This window comes from Rosa rugosa, chromosome 4, assembly GCF_958449725.1.
Source record: "Rosa rugosa chromosome 4, drRosRugo1.1, whole genome shotgun sequence".
Taxonomy (NCBI): Eukaryota; Viridiplantae; Streptophyta; class Magnoliopsida; order Rosales; family Rosaceae; genus Rosa; species Rosa rugosa.
The window spans coordinates 26,051,907-26,075,445 of record NC_084823.1 but is presented as its reverse complement, the minus strand read 5'-3'; the positions used below and the strand labels follow the sequence as shown (position 1 = coordinate 26,075,445).

General features: G+C 44.3%; 1 protein-coding gene across 1 annotated transcript; it reads left to right on the top strand.

The window, feature by feature from the left end:
- Positions 1-12,394: 12,394 nt before the first annotated feature.
- Positions 12,395-13,272, top strand: LOC133706592 (uncharacterized). The gene is made up of 2 exons (XM_062132122.1): positions 12,395-12,527; positions 12,650-13,272. Exons 1-2 carry the CDS (start codon positions 12,467-12,469, stop codon positions 13,270-13,272), a joined length of 684 nt encoding a protein of 227 aa, XP_061988106.1. The 5' UTR covers positions 12,395-12,466.
- Positions 13,273-23,539: the final 10,267 nt, after the last annotated feature.

Genomic DNA, 23,539 nt, shown 5'->3' with positions numbered 1-23,539 from the left:
AAAGAAACTGATGATCCATCTTCTTTGGCAAGTGCTAGTTCAGATCAGCAAACTACTCATATAGAAGCCACTTGCCTGGTAGCTTTAACCGCCTTGGCTGACAAGCAACGAGATTTCTGGTATGTAGACAGTGGTTGTTCCAGACACATGACTGGAGACAAAGCTTGGTTTACCTCATTTGAGGATGAAAGCACGACCGGTTCAGTCACCTTTGGAGATGGACGAAAAGCAAGTATCCTAGCTCGGGGCACAGTAAACACTCCAGGTATACCAAATCTTAAAAATGTGCTGTATGTTGAAGGCTTAACTGCAAATCTAATCAGTGTCAGCCATTTGGCTGATGACTATGAAGATGTTTGGTTCAACAAACACAGGTGTTTGGTGATGAATCAGAAAGGAGAAAGTATCATGGGAGGTAAGAGATCTTTTGATAACTGCTACCATATTCAAGCTAATGAAAATTTCAACCTGCAGTCCTGTTTATCTGTAAGATCCACAGAGGAAACATTTGAGCTTTGGCACAGAAGAATGGGACACGTGAACTATCAAGATTTGCTGAAGCTATCCTCCAAGCAATATGTTAGGGGTCTACCTAATCTAAATGGTAAAACAGACAAGATTTGTGGTGATTGTAAAATTGGAAAGCAAACCAAGGCACCTCACAAGGTGGTAAACTCAGCAACGACCACAAAGGTACTGGAACTATTACATTTGGATCTGATGGGACCTGCTCAATCTGAGAGCATTGGAGGTAAGAGCTATATACTAGTTGTTGTGGATGATTTCTCACGATATACTTGGGTAAATTTCTTAAAAGACAAGGCTGAAACATTTGAATCATTTATGAATCTGAGTCAAAAATTGATAATTGAAAAGAAATCATTTGATACTAGCATAGTCAGGGTAAGATCAGATAATGGCACAGAATTTAAAAACACTTCCTTTGCTAACTATTTTTGTGAGCTTGGTGTGTCTCATGAGTTCTCAGCTCCAATTACACCACAGCAAAACGGCATTGTGGAAAGGAAAAACAGGGTTCTGCTGGACATGGCTCATGTTATGCTACATGCAGCAGGATTAAGTACAAATTTTTGGGCTGAAGCTATAAGTACTGCATGCTATACAATTAATCGAGTGTTCTTGAGAGTAGGTACTGATCAGACAGCATATGAGATATGGAAAGGAAAGAAGCCAAATGTAGGACATTTTCATGTTTTCGGAAGTCCCTGCTACATTCTACGAGACAGAGAGCATCTCGGGAAGTTTGATGCTAGAAGTGATGATGGTGTATTTCTGGGGTATTCCTTGAATAGTAGGGCCTACAGAGTCTATAACAAACGAACTCGTGTTGTTATGGAGTTTATTAATGTCTCTATTAATGATGAATGTATGAAACAGGAAGAAGCGTGTGTAGATACATCATCCTCTTCAATCACAACAACAACAAGCAAGGATATTCAAGCTGAGGAAGAGGATACAATTGATGGCATCTTTGAACCTGCCCCCACCTTGAGAAGAGGCTACAAGCAGGTACAAAAAGATCACTCTAGTCAGGACATCATTGGTAATATATCAGATGGACTGATAACAAGAAGGCAAGCTGCAGCTCAGGTAAGTCAGGACGAGGTAAGTAAAGGAAATGCTCTATTATGCTTTATTAATGAAAATCTGATAAGTATGAATGTGATATCCCATTTCGGTTTCGTGTCCTTAATTGAACCAAAAAATGTTAAGGAAGCCTTGTTAGATGATCACTGGATTAGTGCTATGCAGGAAGAGCTTAATCAATTTACTAGGAATGATGTGTGGTACTTGGTACCTCGACCTAGTAACTGCAACATTATAGGAACCAAATGGATCTTCCGAAACAAAAGTGATGAAAAAGGAAATGTGATTAGAAATAAAGCTAGGTTAGTGGCTCAAGGATACTCACAAGTCGAGGGACTTGATTTTGATGAAACTTTTGCTCCTGTTGCACGATTAGAGTTTGTGAGATTACTTTTGTCTGTGTCATGTCATCTCATATTCAAACTATATCAAATGGATGTCAAAACTGCATTTCTCAATGGCGTGTTACACGAGGAAGTTTATGTGGAACAACCTCAAGGTTTTCAAGATCCACATCACTTGGACCATGTGTACAGACTGAAGAAGGCTTTGTATGGACTGAAACAGGCTCCTCGTGCTTGGTATGAAAGGCTTTCAAATTATCTTGTGAAAAAGGGGTATTCCAGGGGTTCCATTGATAAGACCTTATTTGTGAAACATGAAAACAATGATGTTATTATTGCTCAAGTGTATGTTGATGACATTGTTTTTGGTTCCACATCTAGGAATCTTGTCAGAGAATTTCAATTAATCATGGAAAGTGAATTTGAAATGAGTATGTGTGGTAAGCTAACATTTTTCCTTGGATTACAAGTCAAACAGCTTAACACAGGTTTGTTTATTTCTCAAACCAAATATGCGGAAAACCTGGTCAAGAAGTTTGGTCTTCAATCCAAGAAAATAGTCAACAATCCCATGAGCACCACCACAAAGTTGAGTGAAGATAAGGAAGGCAAATCAGTTGATTCCTCTATCTATAGAAGCATGATTGGTAGTTTGTTATACCTCACTGCCAGTCGTTCTGATATCTCCTACAGTGTGGGAGTGTGTGCTCAATTTCAAGCTCAACCCAAAGAGTCTCACTTAGAAGCTGTAAAAAGGATCATCCGATATGTTGCTGGTACAATTCATTGTGGTCTTTTCTATACCTTTGACACTAATGTAGAGATTGCAAGATATTCTGATGCTGATTGGGGAGGAAATCTGAAGGACAGAAAAAGCACATCTGAGGGATGCTTTTTCATTGGCAACAATCTGGTTGCATGGCATAGCAAGAAACAAAACTGTATCTCTCTATCTACTACCGAAGCTGAGTATGTTGCAGCTGGGAGTTGCTGCACGCAAATGCTTTGGATGAAGCAAATGCTTCATGACTATGGCATCTATCAAGGTAAGTTGTCCATCTTCTGTGATAACACAAGTGCTATCAACATCACAAAAAATCTTGTACAACACTCTAGAACAAAGCACATTGATCTTAGATATCACTTTATTCGAAAATTGGTTGAACAGAATATACTTGAACTAAGTTTTGTGCCCACAGATAGTCAACTTGCTGACTTGTTCACTAAACCACTTGACACTTCTAGGTTTGAGATGTTGAGAAATGCTCTAGGGATATGTTCTGAGCAGTAAGGCACAAAGACATTTGTCCACTATTGATTGAGAAAATTGTGATCGTAGTATACTCTGACCACTGTCACTAGTGAAATGCATATATTTTCGGCTATGTATATTTTATGGCCATGCCTTATTCTGGACAAATGATTATGTACTCATGATTAGTCATTGAATCACGTCACTTTACTATGTACTTCACTTATAGTTTTATGTGGTGGCATGTTTCGTGTTCCTTGTCATGGGAGAATAGGTGAAGTAGGCAAAATGCTTAATATGCTCATATGGCTAATTCCCTCTTCTCAAAGTAATCAGGTCCTTGTTGTGGTGAACTTTCAAGGATTTGTAAGAAACGAGAATGGATATATGTATCCTATCACTCAAAGTAATCAGGCCTTGGTTGTGGTGAACTTTCCAAGGTTTGCAAGAAACGAGTTGGTAGGTGAAATGTGTACGTAAATTGTGAAAATTCAAACAACAACTCGAGACTCTCTTCTTGGAGCATCCTTGTTATGCTTAGTACCCTAAGATCGTCTGGTCTGGGAGTTACTAAGACGGGTCTTGTTACATGAGTTCTTGTTTACAAAATAAAGAAGTCAATTACTCAAATCAAATAAGTATCTGGGAACAATGTTTCCTCCTCCTTCTAGGAGATCTCCTGAGCTTAGTCTATGTGTGAAGTTTTCCTCTTCACTTCTTCTCTCTTTCACTGAACATGTCTCTAAGCCCCATGTACTGCTCATGCTCACATTCTTCACCAGTTTACTAGGTCATGTCTAATAATGAGTACAAACTCTATTTGTTGATGGAATACATCGTGGTTGATACCTGGAAATATGTTCCTTTCATTAATTGATTAGTGCTCTTTGTGTTTCAACTATGCTATATTTTCTCTATTCAATATGACAACTGCATTCATTGCCTTGATACTTAGCACAAGAAAAGATTGTGTGATAAAATTGCTGATTTTGTGATTCTAGTTGTCTCTTCGAGTTCTCACTTGATTGTCATCTGGTTGTACTTAATTTCCTTATTGATTGAGCCTAAGTTGAGGGGGAGAAGTAATTTGCATGCGTGTATCTCGGAGAACTAAATTGTCATAATTCCCCTCCCCTTTGGAGATGCTATCCCAACCGGTGTGTCCCTTGATTTTCTCTAACCCTACTGGTTCGATATTAATAGCTTGTGATATCTCTTTCGGATTTCACTCTTGTTTGTCTAAGTGTGTAGGCTCCTTCATACAGTGTTTTTCTCTCACCATGGTTCGCACAAAGATAACTACTCGCCTCGGTGGACACTGGCGCCTTCGTCCTCCAGAGGAAGGCCGTCAGGCCCAATGGCGGAACCTTATAGGGGCGGGTATGGGCCATGGCCCCCCCAACGTGTTCACATTTTCTTAACAAGGTATATATTAAATATATGAAGTCTACATATTTGTATCTTTGTGGCCCCCAAATTTTTTAACTATCAGTTTTCAAACTTCTCATCTGTTTTAAAGTTTTCCTACTTCTAGGCTTTACTTTTCTACCTTTTTGCTATTCCCACGGTGGCTTTTGAATGTCCCATGCAACCTCACCATTTATACTTTCTAGGCTTTTTATATTTTATTATTATAAGTAATTAAATAGTCATTAGTATAGAAAGTAGAAAGAAAAGGCCAAAAGGGAGTCAATCTATTTCTACCCAATACCCATCGTCAGATCGTCTTCTACAAGAAGCTCTACAAGGTCAGTCAACAAAAAACAAATCTCTACAATGTACATTGTCTTCTACTGTTCTACAGTGATCAGTTCCAGAATTATGTCGGAGGTTAGTGGAGACTGAAAGGGTAAGCAGATATTATCTTATTGATAGATTGATTCGTCTTATATTAACTCTTCCAGAATCTACGGCAACTAGTGAGAGAGCATTTTCGGCGATGAAAATCATTAAAACAAGGCTTAGAAACAAAATGGAGGATGATTTTTTGGCGGATAACTTGGCGGTCTACATTGAGAGAGAAATTGCTAAGAGCTTCAATTCTGATTCTATACTTGATGACTTTAGTTCTATGAAAGAGCGTAGAGTATTATTTAAATAATTTTTGCACTTCTGAAATTGGTTGTATTGTGATTTTATGGACGGAGTTTAGATTTCAAGTCCCCCCCCCCCCCCCATTGTACTTAATTTATGCAACTAATAAAATAGGCGTAGGGATGAGCATCCCAGCTTGACTGGGTTCCAAACCCAAAAAAAAAAAAAATGTTATTGTATTTTTTTTTTCGGCCCCTCCAAGAGTCCAAGGTTCGGCTCCTAGTTCCGCCACTGGTCAGGTCGCTGCACAAGTCGGCCTTCTCCATCCTGACATGCACTGAGAACGCAGCCGGAGTTCTCCTCTTCGCTCTTCCCCCTCTGGTGCACCTCCTCCTCCTCCTCCTCCTCCTCCTCCTCCTGTCTCCCTGGATAGCCTTCGTGACGCCATCCTAGTGGCTGACTGGCGGATTGCATGTCTCACTACCGACATGGATGACATGCACTCTCTTCTGGTTCGTACTCATCATGCCCTGACCAATCTCACCAAGGAGATCCGGAACATGCAGCGCCACCCTCCTGGGTTTGACGCTCCCGGTCCATCCACCGCAGTCCCGGAGGAAGTTGTACCGCAGGAGAGCTCGGCTTCAATGGACAGCGAGGAGTTTGGAGACACTGTAACCAAGCTTATGGAGGAGTTCGTTGGGCCTTCCCATTCAAAGGGGGGGAAGTAAACAACTTTTTAATTTTTTAATTAAAAATTATGGAGTTTGTTGTTATTTATGTTTCTGCATTTTAATTTTTGTTGAACAATACTTATTTTTTAATTAAAGCTTATGGAGGAGTTTGTTGTTATTTATGTTTCTGCATTTTAATTTCTGTTGAACAATACTTATTTTTGCTTTTTGGGTTGTAAGTGCATAAGCACAAACTAATCGGGATGCTTATTTTTACTATATTATATAAGATCTATTTTGGCACTTTGGATCTTGAAAAGGATGGAAACTGATTCCTGATCCAAGAAGCAAATCTTTGTTTTCTGTAAGATCTAACATGCAGGGGTTCAAACATGAAAAAGTCATGTGTTGAATGGGAATGCCCAAAGGGGGAGATTGTAAGTATATTGGACTATCCCTATTCGACACATGACTTTCCCAAAGCCAAAAGGAAATCAGAAATTACAAAGCACTAGGAGAGTATCTCTCCTACTTGTTCGTGGCTTAAAGGAAATTAAAGAAGTCTGCAAGATCGGATCTTCAAGAGGAAATCAAGGAGGATCACTCTCACTGATCTTGAGTATAAGTGGTATTCATTTCATATCATGCTAGATGATTTAAATTAATATGCATGTCGATTAAATTGATTTGGTGTACAATTGCATTAAAGATTTTTGACATGCATGGTAGATAAATAGGAAGTGTTGATTTCAGTTTTTACATCTTTCCATATTTATCTTATTTGTTAATTAAGAAAAGATTTGATTGAGGGATAGTTTTTCTCCCTTATAAAAGGTTTCGAAACTGAAGTTAGATGTAGAGTTTTTATGCATAAAATCAGTTTCTGAAAAAAAAAAAAAACAAAGAAAAACTCTCTCTACTTGTTTCATGTATTCTATTGCATAATCTCTCACATTCATTCTCAAGATCAGTGATTCATTTGAGAGCAAGGAAGGTTGAAGATAGATTGTCTAGAATGTTGTATTAGGAGTTAGAACAGTTGTAAAACAAGTTAGCATTTGTTGCTAAATGAAAGTGTTTGTTATGAACAACACTACTTGTATTCTGTAAACTCTGGTGTTTATATTGGACTGTTCCTTCGTGTTGGCTACGTTAAAAGCCACGCAGTGAAGTTTCCTTAGTGGAGAGGTTTACACTACGTCAGCAAATTAATTTCCGTGTTGTGAATTGTATTTTCCTTGGATAAATTCGTTGAAGTAAAACACATTCATCAATACTTGTTCCATCTAGTATTTTCAGATGTGCATCCTGACTTAACTTAATATTCGACTGCTACTGATACTATTTTTTGATGTTCTATTAGCGCATCTCCCACTGTAAGCCAAAAGCCAAACCAATATAGCATACCAAAAACTATATATTCTCTCCAAGATACCCATTTGGCCTATCAACAAAAAACAATGTTGTCACCGTAGGCCAAATTCTATAAGCCAAAAATGAAACATCACCATCTCCAACTGCTATAATTTGTTGTTTTATTTTATGTTGTTGACTTGTTCATGTTTGATAGCTATTAATTCCAAGCCAAAAAGGTTGCTATATGTTGCAATTTCACTTTTTCATTTTATTTTATATTTTGATCAGGTATAGATGACTTCCAACTCAAAGTTTTGACATAGAGAAAAATATATATTAAATGAATTTGCATATGAAATTCTTATTCATAAACTATCATATTCTGCAACATTTGTTGTGAGGATCAGCATTTTGTCAAAAAGATAGAGGACCATATCAGCCTCTATTCCTAACCTAGACTTCGACAGCAAAATTTGGAATGATAAGCTTGGTTTCAAGAGATTTGTCAATCGTGTACTTTCTTTGCGTAACTTATTTGATATTAACAAGTTCTGTCTTCGTTGTTATGTTGAGAATTTCCCCGACATTGATAGATGGATTGACACTGCGCTTAGGGGTAATGTTGAAATTGATCTTTCTATCATATCAAAGAGAGACCAGATTTTTGAGCTTCCAAGCATACTTTTCACAAGCGATACACTGGAGGCTTTGACTATAAGGTCAAATTTTATTATCAAACCTTTAGATAGTCGTTTGCCAAGCCTCAAATTTCTCTATGTCCACATTTTTCATCCGGACAAGATCTCGATGATGAATCTTTTATTGGATTTCCCTGCACTCGAAGAATTGGTTATAGATGGAACCACAAGAATGAGGAATGGTGATTGTTGATGAATATTTAACAATAAGATTGTGCACTGTACCTGAAGCTGAAAATGACAGTGAAAGTGAGGATGAAGGCGATGAGGATGAAAAAATAGATTAAAAAAACGATTTCTATATATATCATCACCTCAAAGCTGGAAACCCTAAATCTCAGTGTAGATGTTATGTCATGTTTTAAACTCAAATTTGAACACTATGTAGTCAAAGCCAATATCTATCTCTATGATCATACTGCAAGTGAGCACCCTAATTTTGCTAACCGTGCATCAAGTCTTCTCAAATCAGTTTCTGAAGTGAAGTATATGTCTCTTTCACCCCATTATTGGAAAGTTAGTATTACTTAATCCTTAACTTGTTAGTTCTTTTAATTATTGTTTGTTTGTCATATCTATAATTTTTAATAGTGTGAATGTTGAATTTGAGCATTAGTTTCTGTTTGATCATTGCATGTAGGCTTCTTGTTTGCCTTCTTTTAATAAATTGAAGGAATTGAAGATGGTTTCTCAATGTTGTCATCGATTGGAATCACTATTACTAAATATTCTCGAGAGATCAACGAAGAGGTGTAACTAATTAATATGATGTGCATCCTGACTTAACTTAATATTCGACTGCTACTGATACTATTTTTTGATGTTCTATTAGCGCATCTCCCACTGTAGGCCAAAAGCCAAACCAATTTAGCATACCAAAAACTATATATTCTCTCCAAGATACCCATTTGGCCTATCAATAAAAAACAATATCACCGTATGCCAAATTCTATAAGCCAAAAATGAAACATCACCATCTCCAACTGCTATAATTTGTTGTTTTATTTTATGTTGTTGACTTGTTCATGTTGGATAGCTATTCCAAGCCAAAAAGGTTGCTATATGTTGCAATTTCACTTTTTCATTTTATTTTATATTTTGATCAAGTATAGATGACTTCCAACTCAAAGCTTCGACATAGAGAAAAATATATATTAAATGAATTTGCATATGAAATTCTTATTCATATACTATCATATTCTGCAACATTTGTTGTGAGGATCAGCATTTTGTCAAAAAAATAGAGGACCATATCAGCCTCTATTCCTAACCTAGACTTCGACATCGAAATTTGGAATGATAAGCTTGGTTTCAAGAGATTTGTCAATTGTGTACTTTCTTTGCGTAACTTATTTGATATTAACAAGTTCCGTCTTCGTTGTTATGTTGAGAATTTCCCTGACATTGATAGATGGATTGACATTGCGCTTAAGGGTAATGTTGAAATTGATCTTTCTATCATATCAAAGAGAGACCAGATTTTTGAGCTTCTAAGCATACTTTTCACAAGCGATACACTGGAGGCTTTGACTATAAGGTTAAATTTTATTATGAAACCTCTAGATAGTCGTTTTCCAAACCTCAAATTTCTCTATGTCAATATTTTTCATCCGAACAAGATCTCGCTAATGAATCTTTTATTGGATTTCCCTGCACTCGAAGAATTGGTTATAGATGGAATCACAATAATAAGGTATAGGGATCGTTGTTGAATGCACTATTGCTGAAGACATTAAAAAGATTGTGCACTGTACCTAAACCCTAAATAGATTAGGAAAACGGTTTCTATATCATCGCCTCAAAGCTGGAAACCCTAAATCTTAGTGTGGATGTTCTGTCATGTTTTAAACTCAAATTTAAACACTGTGTAGTCAAAGTCAATATCTATCTCTATGATCATACTACAAGTAAGCACCCTAAATTTGCTAACCGTGCATCAGGTCTTCTAAAATCAATTTCTGAAGTGAAGTATATGCCTCTTTTCAGCCCATTATTTGGAAGTTAGTATAACATAATCCTTAACTTGTTATTTCTTTTAATTATTCTTTGTTTGCCACATCTATGATTTTTAATAGTGTGAATGTTGAATTTGAGCACTAGTTTCTGTTTGATCATTGCATGTAGGCTTCTTATCTGCCTTCTTTTAATAAATTGAAGGAATTGAAGCTAGTTTCTCAAGGTTGTCATCGATTGGAATCACTATTACTAGATATTCTCGTAGGGTCACTGAATCTGGAATGTTTTGTCCTACATCGTGAGGTAAGATGTATTTCAAGTTATATAGGCTACGTGATTATATACATAGCTCTTAAGAAACATTTCTTCATTGTTTAAATGACCATCAGCTTGACAGCTGTGGCTGTAATGCGAAAGGATGCTTAGAGAATCCTCTGAAAACTCCACAAGCTGTGCCTCCTTGTTTGATGTCAAAGCTGAAGACTATCTCCGTAATGAGATTTACGGGACTTCCGGAAGAGATTGAAGTTGTGAAATACTTGTTGAAAACGAGTCAAATACTGAAGAACATGACCATCTCTATGCTACATACAAAAAGTTTTTTTTATAGCTTTCTTTTACAATTCTATCGATGAATCCTAAAGACACGGATATCGTTCGTAGAAAAATATACGTAAAGATGACAAAGAACAAACAATAATTTCTGGAAACTGATGTGTAGAAGAGTATGAGACATTATTTATGAAATAATAATCGATGCAAATGTCCACTTAGATACTCGGACTTTTGGGTGTGGGGACTAACATTTCTCCTAACAAATTGTCTAAAGTTCGATAAGGTTGCGAAAAATCACCTTGATGAACCTTTTGACTATTTCTACTCCTATATGTCACTTTATTTTCTAGCACATGTTCCGTAAGATAAGGCAGTGCTAAGTCATTGCTTTTATCCTCTCATATGCATCTATTTCATCCTCCGATATATTTGGCAATTCATGAAACTCTCGAATAAATGCCGGACTAATTGTGAGTAGCTTCTTTCAAATCTTAACTACAATCTCATTAGTAGTAGGCTTATTCGGAGGAAACCCCTTATAGAAGTCTCCAACATAGCTTTCATTATATACATCATTTTTTTAAGCTAAGTTGGTTAACTCTCGAGATGAAATATAATCTCTCAGAATGACAAGATGGTGATAGGAAGTGGCTCTAACCAAATCAACGTTCCGTTTTGAATGAATCTTCCTCAAGGGGCCCGAGGAGGACTCATCCCTAGCCCTTTTTTATGGGGGATGTGGGAGGAAGAAGATGGGGCACTCTTGTTCGTTCTGGTTTGACATCTTGGCTAAATGAGCGATGATGAGTATGATACCTAAAAGCAAGAACAATTGCAACACAAACATGTTTAGAAATCAACATTTGAACAAGAGAACAACTCAAGGAACTATGACTATTGCCAACACAAAATTGATACAAAAAAATTTAACTGAACAACCTAGGATGCAAACTCAAGTTAAAATACTGACTGTAACAAACAACACAAGCTACATAGCTAACATGATTAACTCAAAACAAAATTCAATATGGGTCACTAAATTCCTAACCACAACCATCAAATTCATCATGAAATTAATGCAAATTCAGGCAAGAATTCCAACAATATTATAATCAAATGGCAAGAATATTATGAAAAATTAAGCAACAACTTAAACAAAGACACAATCAAATCCCAATTCTTTCACATTTTCACCGTTGGTGGGCTCTCGGTCCTGTTTTCCTTCTGGAGTTGCTCGAGTTCTTGCCTCGGCTTTTGCGTCTCATCAACTGGAGGCAAGTTCAAGTCGCCTATTGGGTTCAAGTCACTTCCAGTCCTTAGTGACAGAATTGGGATTCCATCAGGTGTAGCTCTCGTCATCACTTTTTAGGGAGAAATATTTCCCACAGACCAGACCGCGCCACTTGTTGGTGATGAAGAATTCTGAAGAGAATTTTGACTTACCAATGAATGTGGACTAGAGCGGGACCTGACCAGAAACAATTGAGAAGCTTCCTTTGAGCTTTAACTTTGAGTTTGACCGTTGGCTCGAAGAGGAGGGGGTGCCTGTAGAAAACCCTCTGATGCCTAAATCAGTAACTGTCTAAATCAAGTATACTAAACTGAATAGGAATGAGATGTCTTACCTAGTTGTCGAGTCCCCTATTTATAGGTGAACGCTTACTTGGTTGGCAAGTCGTCATCATTGCCGCACTTATGGCTGTTATGGTTATTGCACTTTTGATTGTCATGGTTACCGCATTTATGGCTGTCATCATTGCAGCTGTACATACTAGGGAAGTCTCAACTAAGTTTGGCACTATCGGCCGGGCCCCATCGGTACTCCCATGTACTATGCCATGGGTCGGGTTCACGACCCACCATGGAGGGGCTCATTTGGGATGCCACCCCGGGCACCCAGGGCCCTGGGCAAGGCCAGCACAGCCCAACTATTTACACACAGGAGGACTGATATGGCATCAGAAGAACAACTAGTGTCCCACATCGAAGATGGGGGAGACTTCCTTCACATGCTCGAGTATAAAGGCATTAGCACAACCACCTTTTACGGGTAATAACTCCTTTGTCTACTATTTACTTACTATACACCTATATTAGCTTCTCACTCAGGCATCGGAGAGGTGTAAACCGTCCGGTACGGTTTACCCCTCTAAGCGTGTGTTCTTGGTACAGGATTTAGGAGGTGCATCGGTACCCCAGACGGTATAGCATTCTGTGTGAGGTACCCGGAGAAAGCCACCAGAAACATTGGCGCGCCAGATAGGGGCCTAGTCATGACTGAGCCGGAAGGAACGGCAGGAGAGGGTAGAAGTGTCGCCCGGGCACTGATATTCTCTCCGGGTACTTCATCAGCAGAAGCGCCAGGTGTTGAAGAAATTCATGGTCTCGGATCCTTGGACCCGCATGTCCCGGACCAAGTGTCTCCGGTATCGGAATTGGAATCCATGCGGGCGGAGATAGCAGCCTTCAGGGAACAATCCAGGATCGATCGGGAACAACAGAGTACCGATAGGGAAACAAACCGCCTTACGCAACAGAAGATGCAGGATCTGGAAGATGAAAACACAGCGCTGGCCCGAGCACTGGACCGGAGGCACCAGCACAACGAGGCGCTCACCCAGGCCCTGGCTAGGGCATCCCAACCAGCAACAGGCGTGAACGCTGCCCAGCGGGTAATCCAAGTACCGGTAGAGTTATTCCCGGAAAGCTTGAGGCATCTACCACCACCACCGTTACCACAGCCAGTACCGAATATCCCCCCGGTAACCGACGCAAACACGGCATTACTTGTGTAAATGAGCAACTCTTTGCACGCTCTGCAGGCAAGGGTGCAGGCCACAGAAAACAGGGACACCTGGAGGGCCCTGGCCACCTACGAGGACCGCCCGGGTCCTTTCACCCAACAGGTCAGAGGAGCCATTCGAGCGGATATGTCGAAGCCACTGAAGATTGACTACACGGGGGTTGGAGACCCCTATCAGCATCTACAGGCCTTCCGCTCGCAAACAAGCGCCAAGGGATATACGGATGAGGTGTGTTGTAATATGTTCCAGGAAACCTTGTCAGGGGAAGCTTTGAGTTGGTTCTACGAATTGCCGGTCGGTTCTGTAGGGAACTTCAAGGAGTTAGCTGACAAGTTTGTAGCTCGATTCATCTTACGCACCGATGGGATACACACACCAAAGGGCCTGTTAAAGGTCCAGCAGGGAGAGAATGAAACCTTGAAGTCTTTTGTAAATCGGTGGCAGGCGGCTACCGCCAAGTGCCGGGACCTTAATAAGGAACTGGCCGAGCTGGCTTTCAGGAGAGGCTTAAGGCGCGGAGAATTTCTCTATGGGATTAACCATAATCCTCCAGCCAACTACGACGAGCTGATGGCCACTGCCATCAGACACGCCCAGGCCGAATTCGAAACCTACGGGGATACCCCCAGACCAGAGCTAAGGGTGCCAACCCCGGCTTCAACTGTCAGGGATGAGCCACGAAAGAGGGAGTGGGCCCATAGTCATGACAGGTCACCCCATACCTCGGGCAAAAAAAGCAAAGAGTCCTCGTCCAGGACTAACAGTTATGGGACCACTCACCATCAGCGGGAGCCAATGGTACAACAGGCCCCGCGAACCCCACCACCCCCCCCCCCCCCCGGTATGAGGTGTTCACAATCCTTAACGCTTCATACGAGACTATTTGGAACGAAAGTAAGGATGAGATACCGGGCCCACCCCCAAGGAAGTTCCCGAAGAGTAAACTTACCCAGCAAGATACCGGAAAGTTCTGCACTTATCACGAGGATGCCGGACACAATACCAATCTCTGTGTTGCTTTAAAAAATACTATCGAGTCCCTTATCCAGAGGGGCAAGCTTCAACGGTACCTGCCTGCTAAGGAGATAGGAGCGGTGGACGTGTACGGCCAAATCTTCACGATCCACGGTGGGGGCCCGAAGGAATTACATCCCCAGAGGAAGAGGCGAAATTCTAGTTTCGGTCATCCGAAAGTTTTCAACTTCCACAAGGCCCCGCGGCAAGACGGTGGTACCGGATGGACATCGGTGACATTCCTGCAGGAGAAGGAAGCCGATCTGAAAATGCCCCATGATGATCCCTTCTTAATCACGCTCCAAATGGACCATTATATAATGTCCCGGGTGCTCGTGGACACCGGGGCCTCAGTTAGCGTATTATTTCGCGATGCGTACAAAGCTTTGAACAGAGGGAGAGCCAAGCTGTCGCAGGATAATGAGCCCCTCATTAGCTTTTCAGGGGATATCGTCCAACCACTTGGATCAGATTACCTATCGATCACGGTAGGCGAAAGCCCAAATTGTTCAACCATCAAAACAGAGTTCATCGTGGTGGACTGCGTCTCATCCTATAATGCTATCCTAGGCCGACCGGCACTTTGGCGTCTGAAAACCTTCATTGCAGGTCACATGCTGATGATGAAAGTGCCAACCCCGGTCGGCATTGCTACGATCCGAGGTGACCAGGCCGCAGCGAGGAAATGCTATTCATTGACCGTATCTCGCGGTAGGGGAAAGTCTGAGATGTTGCCCGTGGCTACTAACCCTCTGACGGACAGGTACGAGGATCCCAGGGACGATACCGATTCAGACGAAGAACGGCCCGGTGCCGTAGAGGACATTGAGGAGGTGGTGCTATCAGAGCAGTTCCCGGACAGGACTGTTAAGATAGGTACTAAGCTGTCTCCGGTTATCAGGGAAAGGTTGATCTCGTTCCTCCGCTCAAACTCATCTGCATTCGCCTGGTCATATGAGGACATGCCCGGTATACCAATGGAGATAGCCACGCACAATCTTAGTATTGTCCCTTATTCAGCACCGGTAAGACAAAAGAGGAGGGTCTTCACACACGATAAGTACCGGGCTATCCAGGCTGAAGTAAAGAAGTTGATGGCCATCAACTTTGTCAGGGAAGTCACGTATCCCCGGTGGTTAGCCAACGTGGTCATGGTGCCAAAGAAATCTCAGGGATCATGGCGCATGTGTGTGGACTACACAAACCTCAACCGGGCTTGCCCCAAGGATAGCTTCCCGCTCCCGCGAATTGACCAACTAATCGACTCCACTGCTGGGTACCGGTTACTCAGTTTCATGGATGCGTTCAGCGGGTACAACCAAATCCGAATGAACCCGGCAGACGAGGAGCACACTGCCTTCACCACAGACAAGGGTCTCTATTGTTACCAGGTCATGCCTTTCGGATTAAAGAACGCAGGTGCCACTTATCAGCGACTCGTCAACTCTATGTTTGAGGAAGTTATCGGTACTATCATGGAAGTTTACGTGGACGATATGCTGGTAAAAAGTTTAACTCCGGAGGACCACGTAACCAACTTGTCAATCGTCTTCACCATCATATTACGCAATGGTATGCGGCTTAACCCGCAGAAGTGCATCTTCGGGGTCGAGGTAGGAAAGTTTCTCGGGTACATCATTAGCCACAGGGGGATCGAGGCCAACCCGGAGAAGGTGCAGGCTATATTAGACATGGTCTCCCCAACCTACCGGAACGAGGTCCAATCTCTTACAGGCAAGGTGGCCGCCCTGTCAAGGTTCATCTCCAGGCTGACGGACAAGTGTACTCCTTTCTTCAAACTGCTAAAAACCCAGCACGTCGAGGTAATAGCCTGGACAGCTGAGCACGAGACTGCTTTTATTGGCTTGAAGGCGTACTTATCAGCGGTACCTCTACTTTACAAACCTGTTCCAGGAGAAATGCTCTACATATATCTGGCGGCATCTTCAACGGCTGTAAGCTCAGCTTTGATTAGGAAGGACTCCGATTGCGAGTACCCGGTGTACTATGCTGGAAAGGGGTACACTGGTGCAGAATCCAGGTACCCGGACATTGAAAAAACAGCACTGGCCCTCCTGGTATCGGCCCGGAAGCTTAGGCATTACTTCCAAGCACATTCAATCACCGTTTTCACTAATCACCCGCTGAGGCAGGTTTTGCAGAAACCAGAGACATCGGGCAGGTTAATTAAATGGGCCATCGAGCTGGGAGAGTTCGATATCAAGTACCAACCCCGAACAGCTATCAAGGGCCAGGCAGCGGCAGATTTTATTTCTGAGGCGATTCCCTCCCATAACCCTTCCCTGGAATCACCTGAACCACTAGCCCCGGATCCGCCTCCGCCAAGCACTTGGCGATTATATGTTGATGGCGCATCCAACAAGAAAACAAGTGGAGCCGGTATCCTGCTAATTAGCCCGGACGATCAAGTCTACGAGTACGCCCTCAAATTTGCCTTCAAGGCATCCAACAACACCGCAGAGTACGAGGCACTCATAGCAGGTCTGCAAATCGCCCGGGAACTAGGGGTGCAGCACCTTAGTATTTTCAGTGATTCCCAGTTAGTCATAAACCAGGTCAGCGGTAACTTCGAGGCAAAGGAACCCCACATGTCCTCTTACCAGGCTCTGGCTCGGGCATTAGTGCAGAGATTTACCTCCTACATTTTTACCCAAATACCGAGGGCAGAAAACGACAAGGCAGACGCCCTTGCTAAGCTTGCATCAACTTCCCCAAGTCCTACCTATGGAGCCACTAAAGTCGAAATACTCGAGAGACCTAGCACTTCTAAAACTGTGTCAGAAATATTCGCTGTGGATCACACAGCTTCGTGGATGGACCCAATTTTGAAATACATGATCGACGGCCTGACACCGGATGATAAGGTCGAGGCCAGAAGACTGCAGTTAAGGTCAGCTCGATACACGATCATGAATGGCAAGTTATACCGGAGAGGCCACTGCTTCCCCAGTCTGAGGTGCGTAACACCGGAGGAAGGTCACAAAATAATGAAGGACATACATGCTGGTGTATGCGGTAACCATGCCGGAGCCCGATCTCTTGCACACAAGACCCTAAGGGCAGGATATTTCTGGCCAACCATGTCGGCCCTAGCCCAAACAATATCCAGTTCTTGCCACAAGTGCCAAATGTATGCAAATATCCCAAGGGCACCGCCCATTGCTCTTTCCATCCTCCTGGCACCGTGGCCATTCTGTCAGTGGGGTTTGGACTTAATTGGTAAACTTCCCACAGCAGTGGGACAATTCAAATACGCCATCGTCGCTGTGGACTATCAAACAAAGTGGGTTGAAGCAGAACCTCTTGTCGCCATCACCACGGAAAAGGTAAAAAATTTCCTGTGGAAGAACATCTACTGCAGGTTTGGAGTCCCGGACACCATAATCACGGACAATGGTACCCAGTTTGACAATGATGAGTTGAGGGCTTACACAGAGAACCTGGGCACCAGGATTCTATATGCATCCCCGGCCCACCCCCAGACCAACGGTCAGGTCGAGGCTGTCAACAAGATCATCAAGAGGATACTGAAAAAGAAGCTCGACGATGCCAAGGGTCTTTGGGCTGCTAAACTCCCGGAGGTGTTGTGGGCTATTAGGACCACGGCAACAGAGGCCACCGGAGAGACCCCATTCTGCATGGCTTTCAGGACAGAAGCGGTACTCCCTATTGAAACACAGGTCCAGAGTCCCCGGATCGAATACTTCGATGCGGGTACCAACTCGGAAGGCCTACAACTCGATGCCGATTTACTAGAGGAACGAAGGGATGTGGCACACATGCATAACTTGGCTAACAAGAGGAGGATAGCTCGCTACTACGATGCCAAGGTACAATCCCGCACACTGAAGTTGGGGGACTGGGTCATGAAGCAGGTCTACCCAGAGCCCCGGGGACTGGATCCATCTTGGACAGGCCCTTACGAGATCATTGAAGAGGTAGGCCCCACAACCTTTTTCATCCGGGACATGGACGGAGTCGTATCCCGGCATCCATGGAATACCCAGCGCCTGCGGTACTATTACAAGTAGCTCCGGGAGCATCTTGTCCTAGCTTTTGCTTTTTGACCATACAGCTATGGCAAGCTACCCATCGGGTACTCATTCTGTATTTAACCACCATGTGGTATTTGAATGGAAAAATGAATTATTCAGACCATTTCTAGCATTTTTTTACCTACCCCGGACATGCCCGGACATAGCTATTGTCAGTTACTCTATTCCGGTAATAAGTGATGCAAGTAAGTGCTTAAGGTACAAAATCCTAGAAATTTTAATTCCTTTCCAATTCCCATTCAAATTCAAAAAAATTGAATCCACAAAAGCCTGGACTACCAAGCACAGGAATTACGCCATTGTTCAAGGCAAGGATAACTTCTACTAAAAAAAAAAAAAAGGAACATATACAAAAAAAGGAATCCAAGTATTACTGCTCCCCACCGGTACTCTGGGATCCACCGGCACCAGACCTGGCCGCAGCATCCTTGTCTTTCTTCTTCTTCTCAAGAAGGCCCCGCCTGAATTTGGCCTCGTCCAAGTACCCGGCCGCCACCCATTCCTTGAACTTCATGATAACAGCTTTGTCTTGGGCAGCAGCCAGCATGGCAATGAGCTCTTCGGAGGCCTTGTACTCCTCTACAGCCTCGTGCTTCTCCGCGGGAAGACGCTCCTCCAGGTAGTCTGCTTTCTCCTTCCAGGATGTGGCAGACTCCGCAGCCTCTTTTTCGGAGTCCCGGGCACTTTTCACCTCTTCCCGGGCCTCAGAGATTTCAGATTCAAGCTCCGCGATCCGCTGCTTGGCCGCGTCCATCTTGGCAACCAGGGGAGTCAAAGACTCAATCTTCTTCTTCAAGGAGTCCCGCTCCTTCTCCAGCCTGGCCTTCTCGCCATGAAGATACTTCACCTGCCCGGAGAGACTGCTAACCTCCTCCTTCAGTTGAGTATCTTCCTCGCTGGCATCCACCGCGTACACATTGAAGAGTGCCTGCAAGCGCACCGATTAAAACGTATATATAGTAATAAAAGGCTACCAGGGTAAAGCAAACTCGTACCCGCATCATGGATTCCCGGGCAATACGGCGATTCTCTTTGGGAGTATTGTCTTTGGCCCGCACCCGGTCGAGATCAATATCCTTCAGGTCACTAAGCATGGCCCGCACGAACTTCTCATCAGCAACCTCGTACTCACTCAGCAGCTGCTTGATGGGCTTTTTGGGGATTACCGGCAGGGCAGGAGAGAGCAGGGCAAGCGAAGGCGACGACTCAGGTACCGGGTGATCCTTCTTCTGTCTCTTAGCACCGGATCCCTTAACGTCCCGGCCGGTGTACGTCACCTCATGCTTCTCGCTTCGGTGCCGATGCTTGTGAGATCTCTTCTTCTCACCTGGAAGCAAGGCCTCATCACTCCCAGTGGAGCGGGAGGAAATAGATACAGAGGCCGGTGCTTTTTCCTTTCCGGTATCAGCAATGGTAATGACGTCAGCAACTGACGGCTGTACGACTTGGGTCGCGGGAGCTTCAGGATCAGGTTCCCCATACCCCGCATCAGTAAGCTCCAGTAGGGTCTCTTCAACGGACCGACCCGTAGTTTTCGACCCTAGGTCGACTTCAATGTGAAGGGCGTCTTCTCCCTGCCCCATCAGCATATCCATCAGCTGATTATCATCCATCTTGTCCTCCTCTTTGCCTTTCCGGGGTTTCTCTTCGGTGCTTTCACTGCAATCAGTTCGAAGTTAGTCAAGGAAAAAGGATAGGGTGACATACAGAAAAAAAAAAAACAAAAAAAACCTTTCAGCCTCACCGGGAAGCCATCCTAGTCCTAGCCTATAAAGTATAGAGTGTCGGATGAATCTATAAGAGCTCCTCTCCTTCTCATTCCAAACGGCATATACCCGGGCTATCCTCTTCCTTTCTACCTCAGACAAACTGTAGGCCTGGTCCCCGATGGCTTGGAAGGTACCGGTCAACTGCCACTTCTTATTTTTGATTTGCCACCGGCCCCCGGCTAGAAATACTTTGTTCCTCCACCTTTTGCTCATCGAGGAAGGCATATCGGTAACTAGTGGTTCGTAGTCCCTAGCAGCAAATGTCACCGTACCCGCATAGGACAGCTTCCTCGAGTACAGGACCCTGTGCACCGCGCGGAATTCATTTACGGAAGGCCACCCTTGTTGGCACAAGTCCCACATGGCCAACATACTGTATATTTGACGAATAGCATTCGGGGTCAACTGCCCCGGTGACAGGTTCAGCATCCGCAGCAGATACTGTAGGCACCGGGGCAGAGGTAGCGATAATCCTTGGTGGAACTGGTTCTCGTGCAGCGCCACCCACCCCGGGGCAGGATTTGCGGCCATCTCTCCATCCTTGAGAGGCCTAAGCTCCACTGTATCCGGTATTCCCCACTTCAGTCGCATGGCGATGATCTCCTTCATCGTCATACTTCTCCGGGGTTCGTCGCATACGGTCCCGTCCGCAAGTGTATACCTAGGCTTCGGTATGCCCTCGGGAATTGCCACTGTGACTACCGGGGCCTCCGCCGACCCTCCCTCGCTCTCACCCTCGTCGGACTCCTCACTGCTCTCCGAGAACACCCCAGTCGAGGATCCGGTGTTCTCTGCTAATTGACTTACTTGCGCTAAGTACCGATCGATGTCCACTTCAGCTTGCTTGGCAGAGGACTGGTACGACGATCCCGCATCCCTACCCTTGGTTTCTGATTCCATCCTAACTACGATACCGGGGACTTCAAAACTCGATGTATCTGGAATCAGAAGCACAAGGGTTAGCCTAGCCAGATCTAAGACCATGGTGAAGCGCGGATCACTCCCCACTTCAAACAAAAAACCCAGAAAAAACCCAGAAATTCAAGCAAAGTCCATAAACACCCAATCGGCCGTAGCAATCCCTACCCACTTTCACATATTGCTTATTCTGAGAAACCCAGAAACGCAAACAAACAAAAACCCAGAAAAAACCCAGAAACGCAACACAAAAAACCCAAGAAAAACAGAAAAAAAACATGCCAAACGGAAACACACAAGAAAAACCAAAAACCAAACCACATTCTCTTACCTCTTTTCCTGCAGTCGCTAATCCGGCCAAGGCCTTCTCTGTGATCGCACCTCAAGGCTTTCGTCTTCACTCCTCACAGCAACAGAGGCACACAGAGAGAAGGTAAAAAAAGCAAACTCGCAAATTCTCAGAATTTTGGAAAAAGTGAGAAGGGAAACAGTCTGTTTCCCTCTTAAATTCAATCTCCAAAGCATCAGGGCCGTTGAAGACGAAAAGACCTCAACCGCAAGATCACTACACGTGTCCCACGTCTCGAAAACCGTCAGTTGAGGGGACGGGCATTTATTGCACTCAGTCTGCCCCACGTGGCTGACATGCACCGCCTACCCCATTGGGTACCACGAGGCTCACTTCCTCTACCCCATCGGGTACCAGAGCCAAGTCCTCTCTCTACCCCATCGGGTATCAGAGCCAAGTCCTCTCTACCCCATTGGGTACCGGAGGCTCACTTCCTCTACCCCATCGGGTATCAGAGCCAAGTCCTCTCTACCCCATTGGGTACCGGAGGCTCACATCCTCTACCCCATTGGGTACCGGAGGCTCACTTCCTCTACCCCATCGGGTATCAGAGCCAAATCCTCTCTACCCCATTGGGTACCGGAGGCTCACATCCTCTACCCCATTGGGTACCGGAGGCTCACTTCCTCTACCCCATCGGGTATCAGAGCCAAGTCCTCTCTACCCCATTGGGTACCCGAGGCTCACATCCTCTACCCCATTGGGTACCGGAGGCTCACTTCCTCTACCCCATCGGGTACCAGAGCCAAGTCCTCTCTCTACCCCATTGGGTACCGGAGGCTCACTTCCTCTACCCCATCGGGTATCAGAGCCAAGTCCTCTCTACCCCATTGGGTACCGGAGGCTCACATCCTCTACCCCATTGGGTACCGGAGGCTCACTTCCTCTACCCCATCGGGTATCAGAGCCAAGTCCTCTCTACCCCATTGGGTACCCGAGGCTCACATCCTCTACCCCATTGGGTACCGGAGGCTCACTTCCTCTACCCCATCGGGTACCAGAGCCAAGTCCTCTTTCTACCCCATCGGGTATCAGAGCCAAGTCCTCTCTACCCCATTGGGTACCGGAGGCTCACATCCTCTACCCCATTGGGTACCGGAGGCTCACTTCCTCTACCCCATCGGGTATCAGAGCCAAGTCCTCTCTACCCCATTGGGTACCGGAGGCTCACTTCCTTTACCCCATCGGGTACCGGAGGCTCACATCCTCTACCCCATTGGGTACCGGAGGCTCACTTCCTCTACCCCATCGGGTATCAGAGCCAAGTCCTCTACCCCATTGGGTACCGGAGGCTCAGCCCTCACCCTATCGCAGCGTGTAGATTAGCTACCTACAGCGTAACCCGCTCAAGATATCCCTTGAACGGGAACTTGGGGGACTCCCTATGGGCACACTAGTGCCAAACTTCCGAGACGATAATAAGTCCCCATCCAAGAAACATCTTGAACGGGAACTTGGGGGACTTGTACATACTAGGGAAGTCTCAACTAAGTTTGGCACTATCGGCCAGGCCCCATCGGTACTCCATGTACTATGCCATGGGCCGGGTTCACGACCCACCATGGCGGGGCTCATTTGGGATGCCACCCCGGGCACCCAGGGCCCTGGGCAAGGCCAGCACAGCCCAACTATTTACACACAGGAGGACTGATATGGCATCAGAAGAACAACTAGTGTCCCACATCGAAGATGGGGGAGACTTCCTTCACATGCTCGAGTATAAAGGCATTAGCACAACCACCTTTTACGGGTAATAACTCCTTTGTCTACTATTTACTTACTATACACCTATATTAGCTTCTCACTCAGGCATCGGAGAGGTGTAAACCGTCCGGTACGGTTTACCCCTCTAAGCGTGTGTTCTTGGTACAGGATTTAGGAGGTGCATCGGTACCCCAGACGGTATAGCATTCTGTGTGAGGTACCCGGAGAAAGCCACCAAAAACAGCAGCACTTATGATTGTAATCATTGTGCACTTTTGCTGTAACCGTCTGTGCATTTAAAACGGCAATGATTGCCGTACTTATGGCCATAGTCATTATCGCATTTATAGCTGATTATTCGTCATAATTGCTTGTCTAATATGGTTGACTACTCCCACAATGCTCAAAAACAAAAATATTGTGGTATT

What these genes read in the sequence shown, in the direction of transcription:
- LOC133706592 (XM_062132122.1), top strand. Translation starts at nt 12,467, where the DNA reads ATGGGGGAGACTTCCTTCACATGCTCGAGTATAAAGGCATTAGCACAA. An exon ending in AGCACAACCACCTTTTACGG is followed by an intron (nt 12,528 to 12,649) that starts GTAATAACTCCT and finishes TTCTTGGTACAG; the next exon opens with GATTTAGGAGGTGCATCGGT.